The sequence below is a fragment of the Mauremys reevesii genome, linkage group 9 (genome assembly GCF_016161935.1).
Source record: "Mauremys reevesii isolate NIE-2019 linkage group 9, ASM1616193v1, whole genome shotgun sequence".
NCBI lineage: Eukaryota > Metazoa > Chordata > Testudines > Geoemydidae > Mauremys > Mauremys reevesii.
The window spans coordinates 55,433,663-55,453,776 of record NC_052631.1 but is presented as its reverse complement, the minus strand read 5'-3'; the positions used below and the strand labels follow the sequence as shown (position 1 = coordinate 55,453,776).

General features: G+C 45.7%; 1 protein-coding gene across 5 annotated transcripts in view; it reads right to left on the bottom strand.

Annotated features, from left to right (window-relative positions):
- The window catches only part of LOC120372363 (high density lipoprotein binding protein), a 94,992-nt gene that overhangs the window by 33,114 nt on the left and 41,764 nt on the right, over positions 1-20,114 (bottom strand). For 2 of the 5 annotated variants that reach the window (XR_005584923.1, XM_039489396.1), the window contains exons 1-9: positions 18,444-18,561; positions 8,838-8,905; positions 7,406-7,518; positions 6,150-6,304; positions 5,176-5,391; positions 3,230-3,436; positions 1,842-2,057; positions 796-1,002; positions 392-499 (exon numbers count right to left, since the gene is read on the bottom strand). Coding sequence is in view for 4 of the 5 variants with exons in the window: in XM_039489396.1 (XP_039345330.1) it covers positions 392-499; positions 796-1,002; positions 1,842-2,057; positions 3,230-3,436; positions 5,176-5,391; positions 6,150-6,304; positions 7,406-7,481 (1,185 nt within the window). In the remaining variant the exon portion in view is untranslated. Of the gene's footprint in view, positions 1-391; positions 500-795; positions 1,003-1,841; positions 2,058-3,229; positions 3,437-5,175; positions 5,392-6,149; positions 6,305-7,405; positions 7,519-8,837; positions 8,906-9,518; positions 9,715-18,443; positions 18,562-20,114 lie in introns of those variants that run through there. The other 3 variants (XM_039489398.1, XM_039489399.1, XM_039489397.1) reach the window with 2 other exon arrangements.

The following is a 20,114-nucleotide window of genomic DNA, read 5'->3' as shown; positions in this document are numbered from 1 at the left end:
GTGAAAAAAACCAAACAAAATCACCAGCTTACTGACCCTTTGAACAGCACCATACAGAGATGCAATTACTACATCTGGCGGTTGTTTAATAAGAATTGCACAAAAAATTTCATATGAAGAGTTCAGCCTGTCTTACTGATTATTTGAACCTATATAAAATGGAGATATTCTGAAGGGAAAAGTGGTATTACTGATCCCAACTGCAAGAGCATCTTGTAAAGAAGGATGCTCTCTTCTCCATTCCCATCCATTTCTAGCAACATTCCTATAGTATTTACCAGAAATCTAGACACCTTTAGAGAGGTTTGGAGAGAAAGGGCAGAGACCATCTCTCTAAGGAAAGAGAAAGGAGTTGAGTGGAGTGGGTGAGGCTGCCATGAACTGTCTATACCTTTGGCATCTGCTGAGTGATTTTGGCCAGATTTTGTCCCTTCTTTCCAATGATGAAACGGTGAAGCCAAGAGGGGGCAGAGACTGAGGAGACGTTGAAGCTGTTAGCCTAGGGAAGAGGAAAAGACTATGAACATGAATGACTATGAAGGCACATCACAACATACCCACCATTCAAGGGCTATTGAAGCGTGCATCTCAGCACCAGCCTTGTTAGTACAGAGTTCTCAAGTTAGCTATCCATATACAAGAGCACAATGGAGATGCTCATGGCCTCTAGATGCTTGGGGATCCATTCAAATTTATGCCTTTTAGACAGAGTAGTGCAGAAAGTTGCTTATGGGGAGTCCCCCCATCTAAAAGACATCGCTTGGCAACTTAAGCTGACGTGCTATTTTGCAATACCTTGGCATAGACTTCAGTCAATGCCTGCCCAAGTTTTTCAGGCTCGCCACGCAGTATCACCGTCTCAGAGCTGCTGTCAGTGGGTGGGATCTCGACTGAGACTCCAGTTTTCTCCAGGATCTCCTGCAGGGAATTCCCCTTGGGGCCGATGACGTATTTGTGCTGGGACTTTTTCACCTCCACTGCAATGGTCGTAGTCTTTTTTTTCTGTTTGGGCAAGAGGTGTGAGGGCATCAGTCACAAGTGGCAGGGAAAGCAAAGGGGGGATGCCACCAGATACAGTTAAACTCTCTGCCCAGAAAGGAGCAGGATAAGGAAGAAAGAATGAACCAGTTGTAGGATAATCCAGGACAATTAAAAAAAAAAAAAAAGTTGGGCTCTTGCTGGGAATCTATGATCAAATGTGGTGCTTATAAGGATTTTGAAGTAAAGCATGCCATCTGCTATTAGATTGTAAACTCTCTGGGGCAAGGACAGCCATACGTGCATACACATATGTATATCGTACTTACCCTGATTCCCAATTGTGTTCTCAAGGTGATACCCAGACTGCAATAAGTACATGAGTTATATGATAGGGATTTCAGCAAAGGTTAAGTACTCAGACTCAGCCATGGGGGAGCAGTCCTGCAATTCATAGCTGGAATGTCAATAGCAGCTAATGGAAAGTTGACAGGAGAGAGATGTACTCTGCAGCTATCATAACAAGCCAGCTAGTCTCCAAGCCCCATTTGTCCTGAAATTCCTCCTTCCCTCAGTTTTGGGTTTGTGGGTTTTTTTTTTTTTAATTTAAGTCAGATGCAACTCCTTGTGGCAGGCTGACCACAGAAGAAATTTTAGAAGCTGAACATTCAATACCTCACCACACCACACGACCTACTTTTCTTCAACAGCAGATGGGCAACACGGCTGAACAGATCCAACAGACAAAACTTTTTTGGGAAGGGTAACAAAAAGGGGGTAAACAGAGGAGTATGGTGGGTAACATAACATAGGGAGGAAGAGGCAGTTATGAATGAGAGAGATTCTCTCTAGAGCACCCATACCTTCTCCTCGTAGATCTTCTTAATACGAGCTACAGCTTGGGCCAGCTGCTCCTTTTCACCTGTGAAGACTATCTCGGTCTTGTTGACGCTAGGTGGTGGAATGTTGATGCGCGTCCCTGTCTCCTGCATGATCTCACTCACCAGCTTGTTGAAAGGGCCAGCAATGAAGGGGTGGTACACTTTATCCACATCCAGTCTCTCCACTGCACGCTTATCCTTCACAAAGGCAAAACAAGACAGATTAGTCACAGAGCTCCATGGGTATGTTCTAGGTAAAGTATGCTGGAAAGTCCCCACTCTGGAGAGCAGAGTTCTCAAGTATGACTTCTTACCTCTCTACAAGAGTGCCCTATACTCCTGGATACAAGTATCACTTGTGTTCATAATCCTTTTAAAATCCACCCCTTAAATCAGGGGTAGGCAACCTATGGCACACGTGCCAAAGGCAGCAAGGGAACTGATTTTCAGTGGCACTCAGACTGCCCGGGTCCTGTCCACCAGTCCGGGGGGCTCTGCATTTTAATTTAAATTTTGAAAGGAAGCTTCTTAAACATTTTAAAAACCTTATTTACTTTATATATAACAATAGTTTAGTTATATATTATAGACTTATAAAAAGAGACCTTCTGAAAACGTTAAAAATGTATGACTGGCACGCGAAACCTTAAATTAGAGTGAATAAATGAAGACTCGGGACACCACTTCTGAAAGGTTGCTGACCCCTGCCTTAAATCTTCAGCTCCTGTAAGAGTCTTACTACCTATATCAGGGGTCGACAACCTTTCAGAAGTGCTGTGCCGAGTCTTCATTTATTCACTAATTTAAGGTCTTGCGTGCCAGTAATACATTTAAACATTTTTATAAGGGCTCTTTCTACAAGCAAGTAGAACTAAACTATTGTTGTATATAAAGTAAATAAGGTTTTTAAAATGTTTAAGAAGCTTCCTTTAAAATTAAATTAAAATGCAGAGCCCCCCGGACTGGTGGCCAGGCCCTGGGTAGCGCGAGTGCCACTGAAAATCAGCTTGCGTGCCACCTTCAACGCACGTGCCATAGGTTGCCTACCCCGACCTATATCATGACAACATTCCCATCCATGAAACCCCTCCTCCTTTCACCTTGCATCTATAGCATTTTTCACCCAACTACCTCATAACATTTTAAAATAGTAACTGTAGAAACAGAAAGGTGGAGGAACAGAGCCAGTGGCACTCACGGCTTGACGCCAGGGCTCCTGACTCCTAGAACTGCACTTTGACCACTAAACACAACACTGTCTCTCCACTGAACTATGGTCCTTTTGTACAATGAGGCTGCACCATCTTGTGCAACAGCATACATCTATCTGTTCCCAGGAGGCAGGGAAGATGAAGGTGCCACTCAGATACCTGCTCGGCGGAGATCAGCAGGATCTCGTGTCGGGCCTTCTCTATCCCTTCCTTGGTGCCAGTGATCTTGATCTGGTTGCTGGGGTCATCCGGGCGGGGGATCTGGATTTTGGTTGCAGTTTTGAGCTCCAGGTCCTGCAGCTTCTCGCCATTCTTGCCAATGACAAAGCGATGATGCTCCTTGGGAATGGCAACTGTCGCTGAAGCCTGCAACACAGGAACCAAACACTGGAATGAGTACTCATCTGTCATGGTCAGAAAAAGACGACTCAAGTTAGTTGCCTCTCAGGATGGTGTTACAGAACAAGACAAGTCCCCTTAGCCAGGGGCTATGTTCTGCCTCAGGAATAAGATACTGATTATTTCCCTCTGTGGAGCCTTATTACCAACAAAAAAGAAAGATGAATTGCTTTCCTCACCCAAATAGCAGTATTTTGAGTTAATTTAGATCTTGTATGAGATACAAGAAGGAAGCTCTGGAGACCGAAGTCCCCTAGCTGTTGATGGCAAGGTCCCCTGGATACACCATGGGAAGGAGCAGCACAAGCAACTTTGTACTGCAGCTACAGTTTAGAGAGACTGCCTCAAGGGCGAGTGTTGATTCAGGCTTTTGGCCTCTGCTGCTAAAGTTGCCAAGACCTTAGCATGTGGGCACTTGTTCATTAGGAATTCAATCAAGACCACTTATTTCACAGAGAGCAGACAGCTATTAGATGGTAACCTTTGCTCACTACTGAAGTGGTACGTTTGAACATGTGGTCTACTAGCAAAAGGCACTGTTCCTGGTGTCATCCCAGGACAGTAGAGGCTACTTTTTCAGAACCTACTCTCTGAATCTTCCATTAAGGGTTAGGTATGTGCTTGGGAATATTGCCTTCTCTTGTATATCCCATCGCTTCAGTTTTAACCTTTTTGCTATCTTGGTGGCTTATGATCCTATTGGATCTCTTGATGCCAGTTCATGTATATTAAGACTTTAAAGTTACACACACACACACACGTCAAGGCAAAAGAAAAAAGACCACAAAAATCCTTAGCGGTGTAGCCTATAGACAACTTAGGCTTCAACTCTACTGCCTGCTACTCTTTTTTTTTGGTTGAAAACAAGAGATACAGGGATGAGGAAGGGGTGGACAAAGACTCTGGGCAAGCGTGATAGGAAACCTTAGCCTGATGTCCCCAAATGTGCTATATTCAAGCAAAAAGTGCTCTCCTACAGCACTCCCAGATGTGCCCCATTCTAGAGCTTGTATCATTGTTTACCATCTGGTTGGGTGCGACGTGTGGGTGGAAAGGTACTGTTGTGGTGCGTACATTAGTGTTATCAATGGCAACTGCCTCTGCTGGAAATGCATTTGAGAAACCTTAAACAGCAAGTCAAAAGTGAGCTGAGAGATGTTAAAAAAAATAGAAAGAAAGCCTTGATAATACTCTTGTCCTCAGACAGATTATAAAAATATGCAGCAGTGAGAGGAGAAAACAATTGCATCTATGGGTTTCTGGTAACTTAAGTCCCACTTGTAAGCTATGTCATCAGAAACCTCGATTGTATTACCTATCCAGTAACTCCCCTCCTTCACCTCCCGCATTTATCTGTATGTATATATTACATTAACAGTTAACCATCTCCCAGGCAATACCAGCTTCTTGTGAGGGGTCTGCAGTCTCTCCAGGTGCAATGTCTTGTTTGTATAGCAGATGTTGCAGGGATCTAGCTGGGGAGGAGTTTACACCATGGCCTGTAATTAGCTTTGAACCCTCTTTCAAGCCTGGTCTCCATCCCGATTCATCATTTGTGCATTTTGAAAGAGGCAAGGCAAAACTAGATTAGTCATCTAATTACAACTCTTCAGTTTATGAGCACCCACGCCCAGAGGCCTCCAAGCAGCAGGGCATCTTGTTGGAGGAGCAAAGACAAGTAGAAGAGAACAGTTAGATACACTCACCTGTGTCTGAAGCCGAGCGACAATCTCCTTCCGAGCTTTCATGACTGCTTCCAGCTTGCCAGAGACCATGATCGAAAGGCCCTGGTCCTTTGCGAGAGAGAGCTCCAGGTGAGCTCCAGTCTTCTGCATGATGTCCAGGCAGATCTTGGCCTGCTCTCCTTCTCCAAACTGGTTCATGTCCTTGTATTTCCTTTCCTCCAGCGGTACATGAAACACCTGATCAACCCATATAACAGGTGAGGCGAGGGCAGATTATTCAGCGTGACACAGGCTGTTGAGTTATGTGGACGAGCCCTACTGCTTAGACTACAAGTTGGGTTACTACACTGGATCTTCACCCTTCACAAAATGAAGATACTCGTGCAGTAGGCTGAGCCATCAGTTCTTGGCAGTTTTAATAATGTGTTTTATTTATGCCACAGGAATCTTCTGCATGCCAGCATTACATGCTTTCAGAGGAAGGTGCAAGAACCCCACAGCAGGCAGATGTGAGATAGACCTTTCTGGGATCAGACTAACTCCCCAACCCTAGTTAGAGATGAACTTAAGCCCTGAAGCATGAGCTTTTATATCCTTTCCAAGTTTTAGTATTAGGTATTAGAACTCGGGATATTCTTGTCCATTCTCAGGATTACCAATACTATTTATGAAATGAGGGTGTACGGACAAGAATAAGACTCTCTTTTAGCCAACTCCTCTTCCACTGAACTCTCTATCACAGGAATGCTGGGCATACTCCTCTATGCAAGCAGCGCCCATTGATTTAACCCTCTTGGCATATCACTTTCACCTGCCGTACTTCCTCTCCCTGTACCCAGGGTCACTGGAGAGGAGGAAACCACTCTCCACTCTCTCTCAGCATACTACCTAATGAGTTCTTAAGAGATGCTCATCTGTATTCTTTTTGGAATGGGAAGGAGATACACTGTTGCGGGGGGAGAAGGGGGAAGATGAGACGTTTGGCTTCCACCAACCTGAGTGATGACAGAAGCCTTGATCGGTCGAATTTTGCTCCAGGCACCAGACGGTTCCTGGGCAGTTTCCAAACATGCAGCTTTCTCAGGGAGTGGAGGAAAGGCATCCTTATAAGTTGGAGGGTCATTTTCCTCTTCAGAGTTTAAAGCTGCAACTGCAGTGAGGCAAACAATACAAAGTTTTAATTGCTGGCAATTCTCCCATTCATGCCCATTGCAGATGTCTATTTAAGTAGGGTTGAGGGAAGCAGGTTGTGCACAATTAGGTTTATTATTGCAGTGCCCAAGGACCAACCCAGAACAGGGCTCCATTGTGGTAGGGACTGTACAAAGAGAGAAGTCCCAGCCCCAAGGAGATTACAGTCTAAATAGAGACATGACAAATGCAAGGTGGGGGGAAAAGAGCAAAAACACACCAGCAGAGTGAAAAAAGTGATGGCAACAAACTGCACATTAGTGCTACAATATGCATTTATTTAGGGTGGGTTCAGTTAAGAGGGGGATCAGCTATATGCAAAGAAAAGTAAAGAAGGTGAGGCAGACAGGGCAAGGGAGAGGAAGGTAGGAGGGGCAGGTGTGGAGTCAAGCTGAGGTGAAGAGACTGAGGGAGATGGAGGGTTGGAGCAAACAAAGCAGAGGAAGTCCAGCAAAATCCTGGATATTGGGCAAGGGGACAGGGGGAGCTCAGGTATGATCCACTAGGGAACTAGCAAGAGCTCTAGGTACACTGGACCAAGTTAAGACCTGTTGTGAAGTAGGTGCAACTCTTCTCAAGTTAGAGTTGGCCCACTGTGTTGAAAGGATGGGAGACAGAGTCCATCAGTAGCTTCTCCTACATAGCTGCGGCCATGAAACCCTGTGTGTGTGTGGCAGGAAAGAGCCCCCGGTGCCTGATCCTGCTACTAAAAGAGCAAGTACTCCCACATCACTGTGTGTTGCTCTCCCAGATACACCCTATTCTACAGCATGTACCACTGTTGACACAATCTGCTTAAAAGGAGGATTCTTTGTAGAGGCTGAAAGCCTGATTCTGTCTGGTCATTTACACGTGGGCAAAATAGATATGAAATACTACTATTCTGCTCTAGGTGGGTAACCATAATCTGATGGCCCAACCACACTATGAATAAGGAGACCTCTTCTTTGGCTGCCCACAAGTACCCTGCAATTCTGAAGCACTTGTAGGCAGCAGGAGGGACCTCATGTGTGCAGCAAATATCAAGTGGGATTTCATAGGAACTTTGTGACTATCTTACCTTTCACCTGTTGCTGAGTCAGGCCGCTGCGGTGTTCAGCGAAGCTCTCCTGGGTCAAAACTGCCACAGAGCTCATTGTCGATTTCCCACCTACACACAATCCGGGTATGCCACTGGGAGAGAGAATGGTGCACTGCTTATCACCAGCATCACCATAACCAAAAACAGGGAGAGGTGGACTTCTCCATGGGCAGAATTTAAGAGATTAGTTTAAAACTTAATTTGGAGTGAAGGAGCCACTGTGTTTACCTAAGAGCTTCCATAAAAGTGAAAACACCTCCCCCATACCATGCCTAGGAAGGAAGCAGTGACTTTAAAAGATTCTTGTCAGTATCAAGGGAAAACCATTTCTCATTTGTACATATGTCATCTAGGGACAAATTGATGGCAAGTGTCATACACACACACACACACACACACACAAAATAAGAGTTCATTAGTAGAGCCCTGCATGGATACAAAATTTGTATCCACAGCCAATCTGCAAACATGGTCCGTGGATATAAAGCGAAGATCTGCAGATTTACAGGGCTCTATTAATTAGCGGCCACACTTCTGCATGGCAGGGAAATGCAAAATCCACTTCTAATAATTTTTTCCTATTTACCAATGGATTTGATTCTGCAGTGATCACAAAGGACACTACAATACTGAGGAAGGTTCTGTATCTTGCCTAGCCACTGCCTCTAGTTTCTACTATGTGGACTCTTGTCCTCTCCCCACTGCTTTCTATGCTTGGAGTACTATCACAGAACAAACATTAGCAACACATCTAGATTTTAAGCATTTAGCCAAGTTCTCTCTCAGATTCACCCTTGGTAATCTGAGTCCTCACCCCCTTTCATGATCAACTACAGCTTCACCTCACTTTTAGCTTGGCAAGCCAGAATCACTATGACCAACACTCATACAAACTGTGTGAAACTTGCTTCATGAGCAAGATTGGAGTTAAGTCCCTCTCATGACAAAGAGCCCTGAAAAACAGTTGCTTTAAAGGAGCAAAGTGGTCTACGGCAGCTCCCAGCCTCAAGCTTTTCATTCAATCCAGAAACAGAACGTACTGACCTTGACACAGCCCAACATTCCACATTCTAAACTCAGTGATCAGAGTTCAGAAGGGTGGGATGTCTACAGCCTATGCCTACAGAAGAGGGGAACACAAGTAGACTAGCACCCTCTAATCATCCTATCAACATTTATCATTAAGGTGGGTTTTTCGGTTGTTCTTAAATTCAGTGACCATACATTGACTCTGGATGGGATAAAACTGCAGAAAGGTGCTCTCTAATGTACAGGTCCATCATGCAAGAAAGGCCCATAATGAGAAAAGATAGCTGTGGGCAGATGGTCACTGCAGAACACTGGTAATTTCTCTTTGCTGAGCAAGTGGCCCAGCAACAGGAAAGTCTGATATATATAAACAGTAACTTACCAGCTAAATGGTCAGTAGCCAGAAAGTCCGTCCTGTTAGCTGCCTGTTTGTCAGCCTGCCAGCTTTTGCTTTATAGAAAGAAAAAATAAATAGTTATTAACTCTGCTCCTAGACAAAAGAAAATATGACATTCCCCCAATCCTGTAGAATTTCAAGAGTGTTGCCTTTACTGTATTTTTTGTTTCAAACTAAGTACGCGTCTGTGCCATCTCAAAACTTGCCCATCATCAAGGAAGCTCCAACACTAACTCACAGATTGCTGCATCACCTCCATATTGTTTAACCACAACCATAGGGAATCACCAGCACAAAGCTAAATCCCACAGGAAACTTTGTTCGGTTACTCTGCCTACAAAAGTGTATATAGCGTAAGGCTGAAATACGGCAGATTAGTAACAGATGTAGGATATGAATTGGAAGTTTCAGGGTTGAAAACCATAGCATCAACAGCAATCCATCTAGTTGGAGGAAACAACCTGAAAAACTGCCAATAAAAATTGACAGTAGTCAGAAGTTAGGAATGTAACTTAGTGAAGCTCGGGTGAATCAATGCAGACTCTTCCTCAGAACCCAAGACAGAGAGACATAGCTGCATGCAGACAGGTGCTGGTTATAACACACACTAGACACTAAACTTGAGTCTTGAAACATATTCTAAATCCCCCTGCCAGGTATACTCACCTTGTCAAGAGAGCTTCCCCTAGAACTTCAGAGATTTTGAAGTTAGCATATAGGCAAACCCAAAAGCTAACATCTAATCATCAGTTGGAGGCACAAGGCCACCTTTTACTCGAAGTACTGCAGTTTTGCTTTGAAGAGGCTTTCACTAAGTGTTCCACAAATGACATCTCCTAAATCCTTTCCCCACCTTCTCAATAAGCCAGTACCTCTATCATTTCTTTGACTGCCCCAAAGCATGCTAGAAGTGTCACAAAAGTCAAGACTCAGTCTTTGCTGCTAAGAGGTCACAATCTGAACGAGATATGACACAATAAGTGATGGTGATTGACTAAGGGGGGTGGGGGAAGAGGAGGAGGAAAGGACAAGAGTAGCAAGATTACCACAGTGTGAGGGCCTGATCCAAAACTGATTGAAGATCTTTGGGAGTCTTTCCACTGTCTTCAGTTGGCCTTGGGATCAGGCCAAGGCACATGATGGTTCCCTTAGTTTTTCGTTTTACAAAAAAATGTTTACTCACCTTCTCATAACTGTTGTTCTTTGAGAGGTATTGTTCATGTCCATTCCAATCAGGTGTGTGCACATGTATGTGCACAGTAGCCGGAAGATTTTTCCCCTAGCAGTACCTGTCGGGTCGGCCTGGGTGCCCCCTGGAGTCACACCTTCATAGCGCCCAAAAGAGAGGCCTACCGACCCACCACTCCCTCAGTTCCTTCTTGCTAGCTACTCCGATAGAGGGGTAGGAGGATGGGTATTGGAATGGACATGAACACCACATCTCAAAGAACAAGGGTTACGAGAAGGCGAATGACCGTTTTTTCTTCAAGTGCTTGTTCATGTCAATTCCAATCAGGTGACGCCCAAGTTCAGGAAGCGGGGTCAGAGTTGTCACTGATTGGAGCACTGCTCGTCCGAAGGCCGCATTGTCTCTGGCCTGCTAGATAATCACATAGTGCATGGCAAAAGTATGGATGGAGGACCACATCGCCGCTCTGCAGATATCCTGAGTGGGAACATGAGCCAGGAACGCTGTTGATGAAGCCTGCGTCCTGGTGGAGTGCGCAGTGATTGGAGGTGCAGGAACCCCCACCAGTTTGTAGAACTCACAAATACAGGACGCTATCCATGACGAGATGCGTTGTGACAATATTGGCTGACCTTTCATTGTGTCCACCACTGCCACGAATAACTGGATATACTTTCTGAATGACTTTGTTCTCTCCACGTAGAAGGCTACTGCCCTGCAAACATCCAGGGAGTGAAGTCTGCTCCCTGCTACTGGAATGCGGCTTAGGGTAGAACACGGGAAGAAAGATGTACTGGAAGCGGGATCTCCAACGCCTGGGTCCAACTGAGGTCGGACAGCTGCCTCCATGAGGAGAATTTTCAGCCACTGCTCCCTCTATTTAGAGTTCTTGGTCGGAATTTCCAACAGATCTTGCAGCAATCTTTTTGGTGACCCTCGCCCAGACACCATAAACAGGAGGCATGAGGGTCACTTTTAGGCAGTCCTGGCAAGTCTTGAAGCTCAGGGATCACGGCATGTCCCAGTGACAAATAAGAGGGAGGAGAGGGGAAACTATTAACAGCGAAAACCGAAATTACTGCTAAGCCGCTTGCCGAAGCAAGAGCACGGGGAAGTTCCAGCTACCATCACTGGTGGTAAGAAGGAACGGAGCAGGTGGCGGGTTGGCAGGGCCCTTTATTGGGTGCCATGAAGGTGCAACCCCAGGGGGCGCCCAGGCTGACCCGACGGATGCTACTGGGGGGGGTGGGGGAAAAGAAAAAAAAAAAAAAAGTCTTCCGGCTAATATACACATGCACACGCGCATGGCCTTGGGCATGAGCCCGCACCGGGGGAGGAAAGGGAGGGGAAACCCCCCTAACCTTATAACTAAAACCTAACTAACTAACTATAACAACTAACTACACGTACTATGAACTAACTATATACAAAAAACCTTTAGCGAGAGCTAGGGTAGTGGAGGACAGAGAGCACTCCACAGTTCCAACTGGCCGTCACGGGCGGTAAGAAGGAACTGAGGAGCGGACGGGCCGGCTGGGGTATATAACAGGCGCCATAGCGGCGCCACTCCAGGGGGCGCCAGCCGGCCCGCTGGAGTTGCTAGGGTAAAAAAGTTCCGAGATGCTGTGCACGCGCGGCGCGCGCACACCTAACTGGAATGCATAGGAGCAATCACTCGAAGAAGAACAAACATTAAAGTTACTTGTATTCTAGTTATAGTAGCCAGCAGGGAATACAAGGGGAAAAGGTTGAGGGAAGGTGAAGCTAGCCATTCTGTTAAATTAGAGCACTGCCAGCAACATGTTCTGGAAGGAATATGCCAATATATTTGTATGTGTGGCTAATATTCTAACTTAAGAAACAAACTCTAGTCTCGTCAATGGTAAGAATGGAGACTTCATCCTTAGAGGTTTTTAAGGCCTGGCTTGACAAAGCCCTGGCGGGGATGATTTAGTTGGTGTTGATCCTGCTTTGAGCAGGGGGTTGGACTAGATGACCTCCTGAGGTCTCTTCCACCCCTAATATTCTAATGACAGAGTCAGTGTGATAACATCAAGGTTTACAGCCCCAAGCAGGTTAAGCCATGATGGTACAGTCAAAGAAAGTATGTTAAGTCACACCCTTCCCAGAGTTTCAGCCAGAGGTAGTGACACGATGGACACGAGTATGGCTGAAGAGGTCTTCACCCAACCATGACCCATGAATAGCCGTAAGGATACAGAAAGAATATTACTATCCCGGCCATAAGCAGTCACAATCTACACAAAAGTCGCAGATTTCTGTACTGCCTAGAACCTGAATCCATTCATGTTGAAGACTGCAGTACGTTGGTGTCTGGCAGTGATTCAGATTTCCCAGAAGAACACAATTTCCTGCTAACCAGGAGTGGGCTAACTTTGCACATGCTCTGCTCCTTAAAGGTTATGGTTAAGGACATGGTGTTGGGCACTAAATTAGGTCACAGTGCACCATCTGACAGGGACTTCGGAGCACAGCTGCTGGTTTCACTGAGTCCACACCAGCTGCAGTGATTCTCCTTGCAGTCAACACCAGAGCAATGTATTTAGGAACAGGAATCCCTGAGGTTTAGCAGTGTGAATTACTGCTCTATTACTGGTAGAGCAGACTGAGTGGACATTGTTAGTCTCCACAATTACCCAAGCTGTGAGATACATTGCAGTCCTCAGAGGGTCATGCCAGGCCAGAACTGAAGTGGTCATCAAGTCAATACATTCAGATAATGGGCCACTTATTAAACCAAAGGGATGCCCCACCTTTCGGGGAAGTATGGCCATACTTTTTCACCCAACAAGCCACATTCTCATGTTTTAAATGGCTTTGTGCCACTGGAAATTTCAGAAGCCCACTGGATGAACTGCAGTTCCTAGGCAAAGGGGAACAACATAGTACTCTCAGAAGCTTTTATTAAAATTTTGTTCTGAATGTGTGTATGCAAGAACAAATACATGAGACTACATGGCAAGCCACAATTTAGATTTTCAACAGGATCAGCATTTTTGGACAGCAGTAGCAAATCATGTGCCATTTTAATCTATTTTTAATTAAATAGATTCTCATTTGGGTAATCAAGTTAAATTACATCACATATATAATCAAATGCACAGAAAACAGAAAGGGTGGCTGGGGTCAGCTCCCTTCAACCCTGCAAAGCTCTGGTATCCTGTTATTTGCCCCAAGGTGTGATTCCCTTCATGGACCTGCTTACCCATCTTCAGAATAGGGACTTCATCTGTATTTATTGCACGTACTCTACAAAACATGCTGAAAAAAGTGCTTTCAGCTAGATGCACTCCTAAATATAACCAGCCTAGAGACTGATTAATTAAGAACATTATGGCATATTTCTACTCCCTGACCACTCCTATTTTATAACTACAGCCACCTTTTCTGCCTTAAAACTCAATTCTCGTCCATGGGCAGTGGTTGTTTCCTGTACGCGTGTCAGACCACAGCCTTGACAGCAACACCCACTATGAGAGCGGAGTCCCTAGTTCTGCATCCTTCTGAGGTAGGGTATGTCTACAAAGCAATTAAATACTTGCAGCTCATCAGGCTCAGGCTGCAGGGCTGTAAAACTGTGGTGCAGACATCCAGACCTGTGCTGGAGCCTGAGATCTGGGACCCCGCGAGGCTGTCCCAAACCCAGGCTCCAGCCCAAGTATCTACACCACAATTTTACAGCCTTGTAGCCCAAGCCCCACAAGCCTGAGTCAGCTGTCAGGACCAGCCATGGGTGTTTAATTGCTGTGTAGACATACCCTGATAGCCCCGACAGAGCAGTGCAGGCTCCACACTTTCCTCTGAGGTTGAAAATTAATTCACCTTTCCAGGATGGTCTGTGAAAGTTCCCCCCAAGACAATCTAAGATCCAACCGGTCTAATTAAACGGACAAGAGGAGATCAAAATACAACAGTTTGGTCTTGCAGGGTGACATGGTAGACAGGTTATGCAGCTCAGACAGGTTAGTTACAGTGAATGCAAGCCGCTCTTCTATTTTTGGAAGTGCACTTTCTCTCCCCATGCCCTCACCCTTGCCCTCCCAATTTCAGCCTCTGAGTGCCATCACTCTGGCCCCACTTGGTCAGGCAGCCTCTCAAGACAGCCTCTGATTTCAGGTGTTTTATGCTGCCTCACAGATCCCATCGAGCCTGTGCCCTTTTTTATGTTAAAGATGGAACAGAATATACTGTCCCATCAGGCATGTTGGTTAAACTTACATCAGCATTTATTAAATGCTGATATCTGATCTGGGGGAAATTTCAGTCTGTTCTTCATGCGACAGAGTATCCTTGATCTCATCCCCCACAAATCTAGCTTTAGGATTATTTCAATTTCTTTTCACGAAACCTTACATTTCAAATATACCTTTGATCTTGCCTATACTTTAATCAGTTTAAGACAAGGTAGTCAATAGGCGGACGGTGGGTCAAATCTGGACAGCCAGATGCTTTGGAATGGACCCTGACATTTTTTTATTTACTAATCATTATTTTCTCTGGAGTCTGGACCTGAATTATACCTTGACCAAGAAATCTGGACCCTTAACAAAAAATAATTGACTACCCCTGGATGATTGGATACTGGTGACTGGTTTACATGTCACTTCTAAGGCTGAAGCTGTTAAACTGACTCAAAACTTTGGCTGCCTTCAAAGTGACAAGATTTACTTTTTTTGCAGCTTCCTCTTACCAACGTTTCTAGTAAATTGTTACTTGACAGATGAAAAGCAATCTATCCCAATCACACACAGATCGAGAGTAATTCAGACAATTTGTTATAATGCACGCATATTCTAACAAAGGCATTCATAGCAGATTCTAAATGAGACTGGACATTTTGCTTAAGTGAAGCCTTATGTCTAAAGAGAGAAGAAAAGTTGTTTTTTTTAAAATAGGTAATTAGCCTATCTGTACATGTGCACACCTGTGAGGGGGTGCAGGCAGACTTCCAAACCATTCTGGAGTTTAGAAAGACTTTAGGAGTTCCCTGCAGAGCAAGCAGTGTCAGCGTAGAGCAGAAAGTAATTTTCGCAAATGCCACCTCAGCACTGCCTGTACCAGTGACCATTCATAGCCTCAGAGAGGGGGAGGGGAAAGAGATGAGGGGGAGGTGCAACCTTAAAGGGCCAGTAAACCTATCAAATCCCTCCCTAGTTAACTGCATCTACAAGACTACTTTATTCACAAAAGCTTGAGCTTTAAAACAGGCCACCCAGAAAGATTAAGAGTAAACACCAGATAATGCCCCTTACAAAAACCTTGTCCTCTTCAATATGGTCAATTATAAATTGAATAACAAACTTCATTTGTGTATTAGTCTAACCAGTGTTTAAGTGCTCTGAAAAGCTACTGTACTAGTCCCAACTTCAATGAAGTTTAATCCATTTCTCATTAAATCACCAAACAAGTTTATAGATACATACATCCAAGATGCCTAGTCCCTAGTTATTTACACTTTTCTAGGCCTTGTGATCTATGGCACAATAATAGTGAGACTAAAGATTGGAGGGGGGGGTTGAAAATGAATGGTGGGGAGAAGAACAGACAAACAGATATTCACTGGTTGGAGAGGAACCAGGGACATGGTAATACTGAAAAAGAGCTAGAGTTGATAGCAGAGATCAAATTATATGAGTTTGCAATGTGATACATCAAAGAAAAAAAGGCTAGGTCAGTTTTGAACTGCAGATGAAGAGTAATCATGTCGTGGAGGAAAAAAAAGGCAACAATCCCTCTCCATATGAGAGCACCACACTAAGAATATGGTGTTCAGTTCTGTGTACATAGATTACTAGGAAGATACTGACAAATTGGATTCTCACTTTTAGCCTCACTACAGAAGAACAACCCAAATGATTAGGAGGCGATGGGGATTAATTTGTGAGGCACATAACATTTACAGTATGGCTAAGAGATGACATGATCTTCTACAAGTATTTGACATACACACCAAGGAAGGACAGGAATTCTTTAGGGAAGGTAACTAGGAGTAACAGGATAACATTAAGGGGAAAAGCTAGTAAGTTACTCTGATATTCATTCTAACAGTGATACCTACATAGAAATAACCTCTTAAAGGAAGTGGTTGCAATGAGTCACCTGAGACTCTAAAACTAAAGTCACTTGGGAGAGGGGGGCAAGAGACACAAATACCAGAACCCTGCACTTGAAATTTATGGACCAAATTACTGAAAGCCTAGTCACACATTAATATCTAATTATTTAAATCAGCCTTGCAAAATTGTCACAGAGAAATCACCAGCTAAAGCACAAAAGCACCTCACCTGCTCTTCACTATGAAACAAATGAAAAAGCTTATTTTACTTTTAAAAAAAAAAAGGTGGGGGGAGGAAAAAAAGTTACACCGGACAAATAGCATTTTGCAAGTCTGATCTGGCATTGGACAAGATCCCAAGGCAGGCCATTTTGTTACAATTAAAGATTTCAGTACACCAGGTCTAACTGGGTGTAAAGCCCCTCTAGTCAGCTTCTGGTGCTAGGTATTTGAACCACTGCCCTCCACCCTTTTTTCTTCACTAAAAGGAGAGTCATCCAGAAAACCTTCTCAATAATAAAACCTACCCAGAATCTCTCTGCCATGCCTGACCGCTACTCAGTCTCACCTACACATTTCCATTCAGGGGAACCCTCCTTTCATATAGATCCCATCCAGGAACTCTGGCTCTTGTCTAGGCTAGGATAAGAGGCATAACCAGTGGCTGACATCCTAGGAGTCCACTGCAGACAAGATACTGTATACTTTAACGAGGGTTTAACACACAGAGAACACATTAAAAACAGTGTGCTTTCTCTACACTAGATTACAGAACATGTTAGCAGTATACCTTTAAATCCTAGTCTAGACAAAACCTAAATCTGCCCTCTCGCTAGACAGCCCCACCCTGGAAACCATAACATTTTATTCCCCCCTCCTTAAATTTCTGCAAAGCCATCCTCACCCAGTCCCACCCAAATACTCCAGATAAAGTAATTTCAAAATGATAAGATTGGGTCTTATGAGTCAACCATCCTCATTCTCAAGTAATTAAAAGCAGGAACATTGATTTTGTAACCAGCCTCCCCCAATTCCTTATGCCTTGCTTTTATTTACTGTCATTATTTCATCCTCTCCAAATACATATAGAGAAATAAGATCAAGGAAGATAATTAAACCCAGCCCTACCCAGACAAATATACAGTACCTACCCAGAACCCCGCTAACTCACCTGATGGGACTTTCTTAGTGCACACTAAAACCTCCGATGTGCTGTGCAGATTAACAAACTATGGAGTGGTTTCTAGCAAAGAGGTCTAAAAGACTAAAGTAAGTCTGAAAAGATCCTGATGTGGGGTGGGGGAGATAACTGAACTTTGTACAATTCTTACAAATATCAGCTATGAACAATATCAGAAATTTCACAATCCCAGCTCCAAAAACGACTAACTTGCAACAATCTTAAAAAGTAAAACAGTCAAAGCGACACAGAAAGTTAGCAGTGACACCACAATGAAGTTACACTTCATCCTTCTTATTAAATGTTTGTTGAGCTGTTTTGGGGGTGGAAGGGATGTTGGCTGGGCTGATTTAAGAAGGGAATTATCACGCAGCCCTGAAACCGAGGTGGAGGGGAGGGTGCTTGGCTGCTCTCTTGTGGCCACTGCCAGCGTCATCATCAAAATCCCACGTTAATTCAGCGATGCACCCCTCCCCCCTCGAGCAAAAGAGAAGGAAAAAAAGAGACAAACAGTGAAAATGGAGCCAGGCGCCGCGAGCAGCAGGTCTGGGAACAGCCCCACGTGCAAGGCGCAGACCCAGCGAACGCACGAACAGCAGGTGGGCGCCCAGCTAACAACGCCGGCGGCAAGGGCCCAGCCAGGAGATACCCCCGCGGGCAGGCAGCGAGCCCGAGCCCGCTCGGTGCCAGGGCACAGCGTCCTGCCCGGCAAGGGAGACAGGCGCGCAGGCAGCTGCAGCACCGAGCCCCCCCCGGGGGTCACCGGTCCCCACCCCGCGCCGGACGAGGCCGGGCAGAAAGTTCGTGCAAAGTTCGGCGGCGGCGGCGGCGCCGGGCGAGCACGGGCCCATGCGCAGTAGTGACACGTAGGTCTTCCCCCCCCCCCCGCCCCCAGCGGCGGCAGCCGGGGGCTACGGGAGTGAAGCTCTCAGCGGCGGCGCGGGGCTGCGGGCAGGGAGGGGGCGCGGCGGGCAGCTCCCTCCTCTGCTGCCGCGTCTCAGCCTCCACGTCGGCAGCTTGGCTCCGCTGCCCGCGCTATCCTCTCCAGCCAACTTGGTGCCACGGGCCCGACCCGGCCCCTCGGCTGCAGCGGGCGAGGGCCGACGGGTGCCCCGAGCCCCGGCCCCCGCCTGACATGCAACTTACTCCGGCCGGTGCCCTGCTAGCTCTCTCTGCTGGAGAAGCCCCGAAACGCTCCTGGGAAAGCTGCGAGGCACCTTCCCCGGTTGCTATATAGGGCGGGCGGCTGCCAATCCCAGCCACGCACGTCAGAGCCATGCCCCTTCCCTTCCAGGCCCGGCCTGGCCCCGCCACCGCAGCGCCGCCGGCAGGGCGCTGCCCCGGTCCGGTCCAGAGGGGCGGCCGGGCCTCAGGGGGAAGGAGGAGCTGGGCCCCGCTGCGCGACCTTGGCTCCCAGCGCCTCCCGCTCTCGACGGAGGCGGTAGATCCTCAGCTGTCCCGAAGATCAGCATGATAACCTTCCTGTCTCCCTCTCGTCTGCAAAGTAGGGGGAGGTGAGCTCCGCGGGTGTGACCCCCAATTAGCTGGGAGCCAGGAGCGCCCCCCCTCAGAATTCCACTTCCCCACATTCTGACAGTCCAGGCAAGCGTCAAGGTTGATCTGTCCATTTGGAAAATTCAGGTACATCAGCTACAGGGAAAAAGTCACTTTGATTTCTGGACCAATGTCCACGTGGGGAGTTACAGAGCTGTGCTGGTAAATTATATCACTATAGTTCTACTGCTTTCCCTGTGTAGGCAAGCCCTTAGTGTTAATTCACTAGTGTTTGTAGAGTGTTCTGAAAAGCAAAGACATAAGGTCTTAGTACTATTTTAGCACCTATGTTTCCTATGGCTCACCTTTTACATACAGCACTTTACACAATGTCTTGTGCTGCTTTGAACTCTCTCACCCTAAATAGCTAGCCTCTACTCAGTCACCTGTCTTCAAAGCATACTTCTGTAAAACTTCTCAACATTAATCTAAACAAGGATATAAAAATACATTTGCTTGGTACAGAGATTAGACCTTCATCTGGTTGATTTTAGAGTTTTTTCTATCTTGGGGTTTTGTCCTGCTGCCCATCATTGTAGTATCTAAAGGTTTTCCATGTAAAATGGATTGGCAATAGCAAAGTCCCCAGTCTAGGTGTGGTAGCTGAATGGTTGAGGTGCTCTACTTCAGTCTTGGAAGTGGTGGATTTGAGTCTTGCCTCATCTTACACTGAAAGGTCACTTCCAGTTCACTAGCTACAAAATGGGTACCTGATCCTATTGGGTTAGGGCAGTCAAAGGCAGCCAGCTGTAATGCTAGCTTGTGCATGGGTGGCTATGAAACTAAGGTGCCTTAACTGGGAGAGACAGGGGGGTGGGGGTGGAGTGTGAGATAATATCTTTTATTGGACCAACTTCTGTTGGTGAAAGAGACAAACTTTCAACCTACACCGAACTCTTCTTCAGGTCTGCTTAAACCATGGTAACAGTTGAGCCATTGGCACAGAGGAACTTTAAAGTTCCTAGCAGATTTCGTGGAGTTATTGGCTCTTCTCCTTTATCAGGTATAGAAAGCGCTATAAGGTAGAGGGCTTTTTGGAGTGGGGATGGGGGTAATCTGAAACATTATGTCTGAAATGTATAGTCTGTTTAACTTAGGCTGTAAAATCCTCAGGGAAAGAACTCAGTTGTTCCCTACTTTTATAGAGTGAAATGTATACAGACAGTATTTAATTAAATAGATTGAAAAGACCCAGTAGGGAGTCTAGTCCATCCCCTGGAAGCTAAAAGCAATAAACTTTAATATGCTTCAGCACCCAGTATA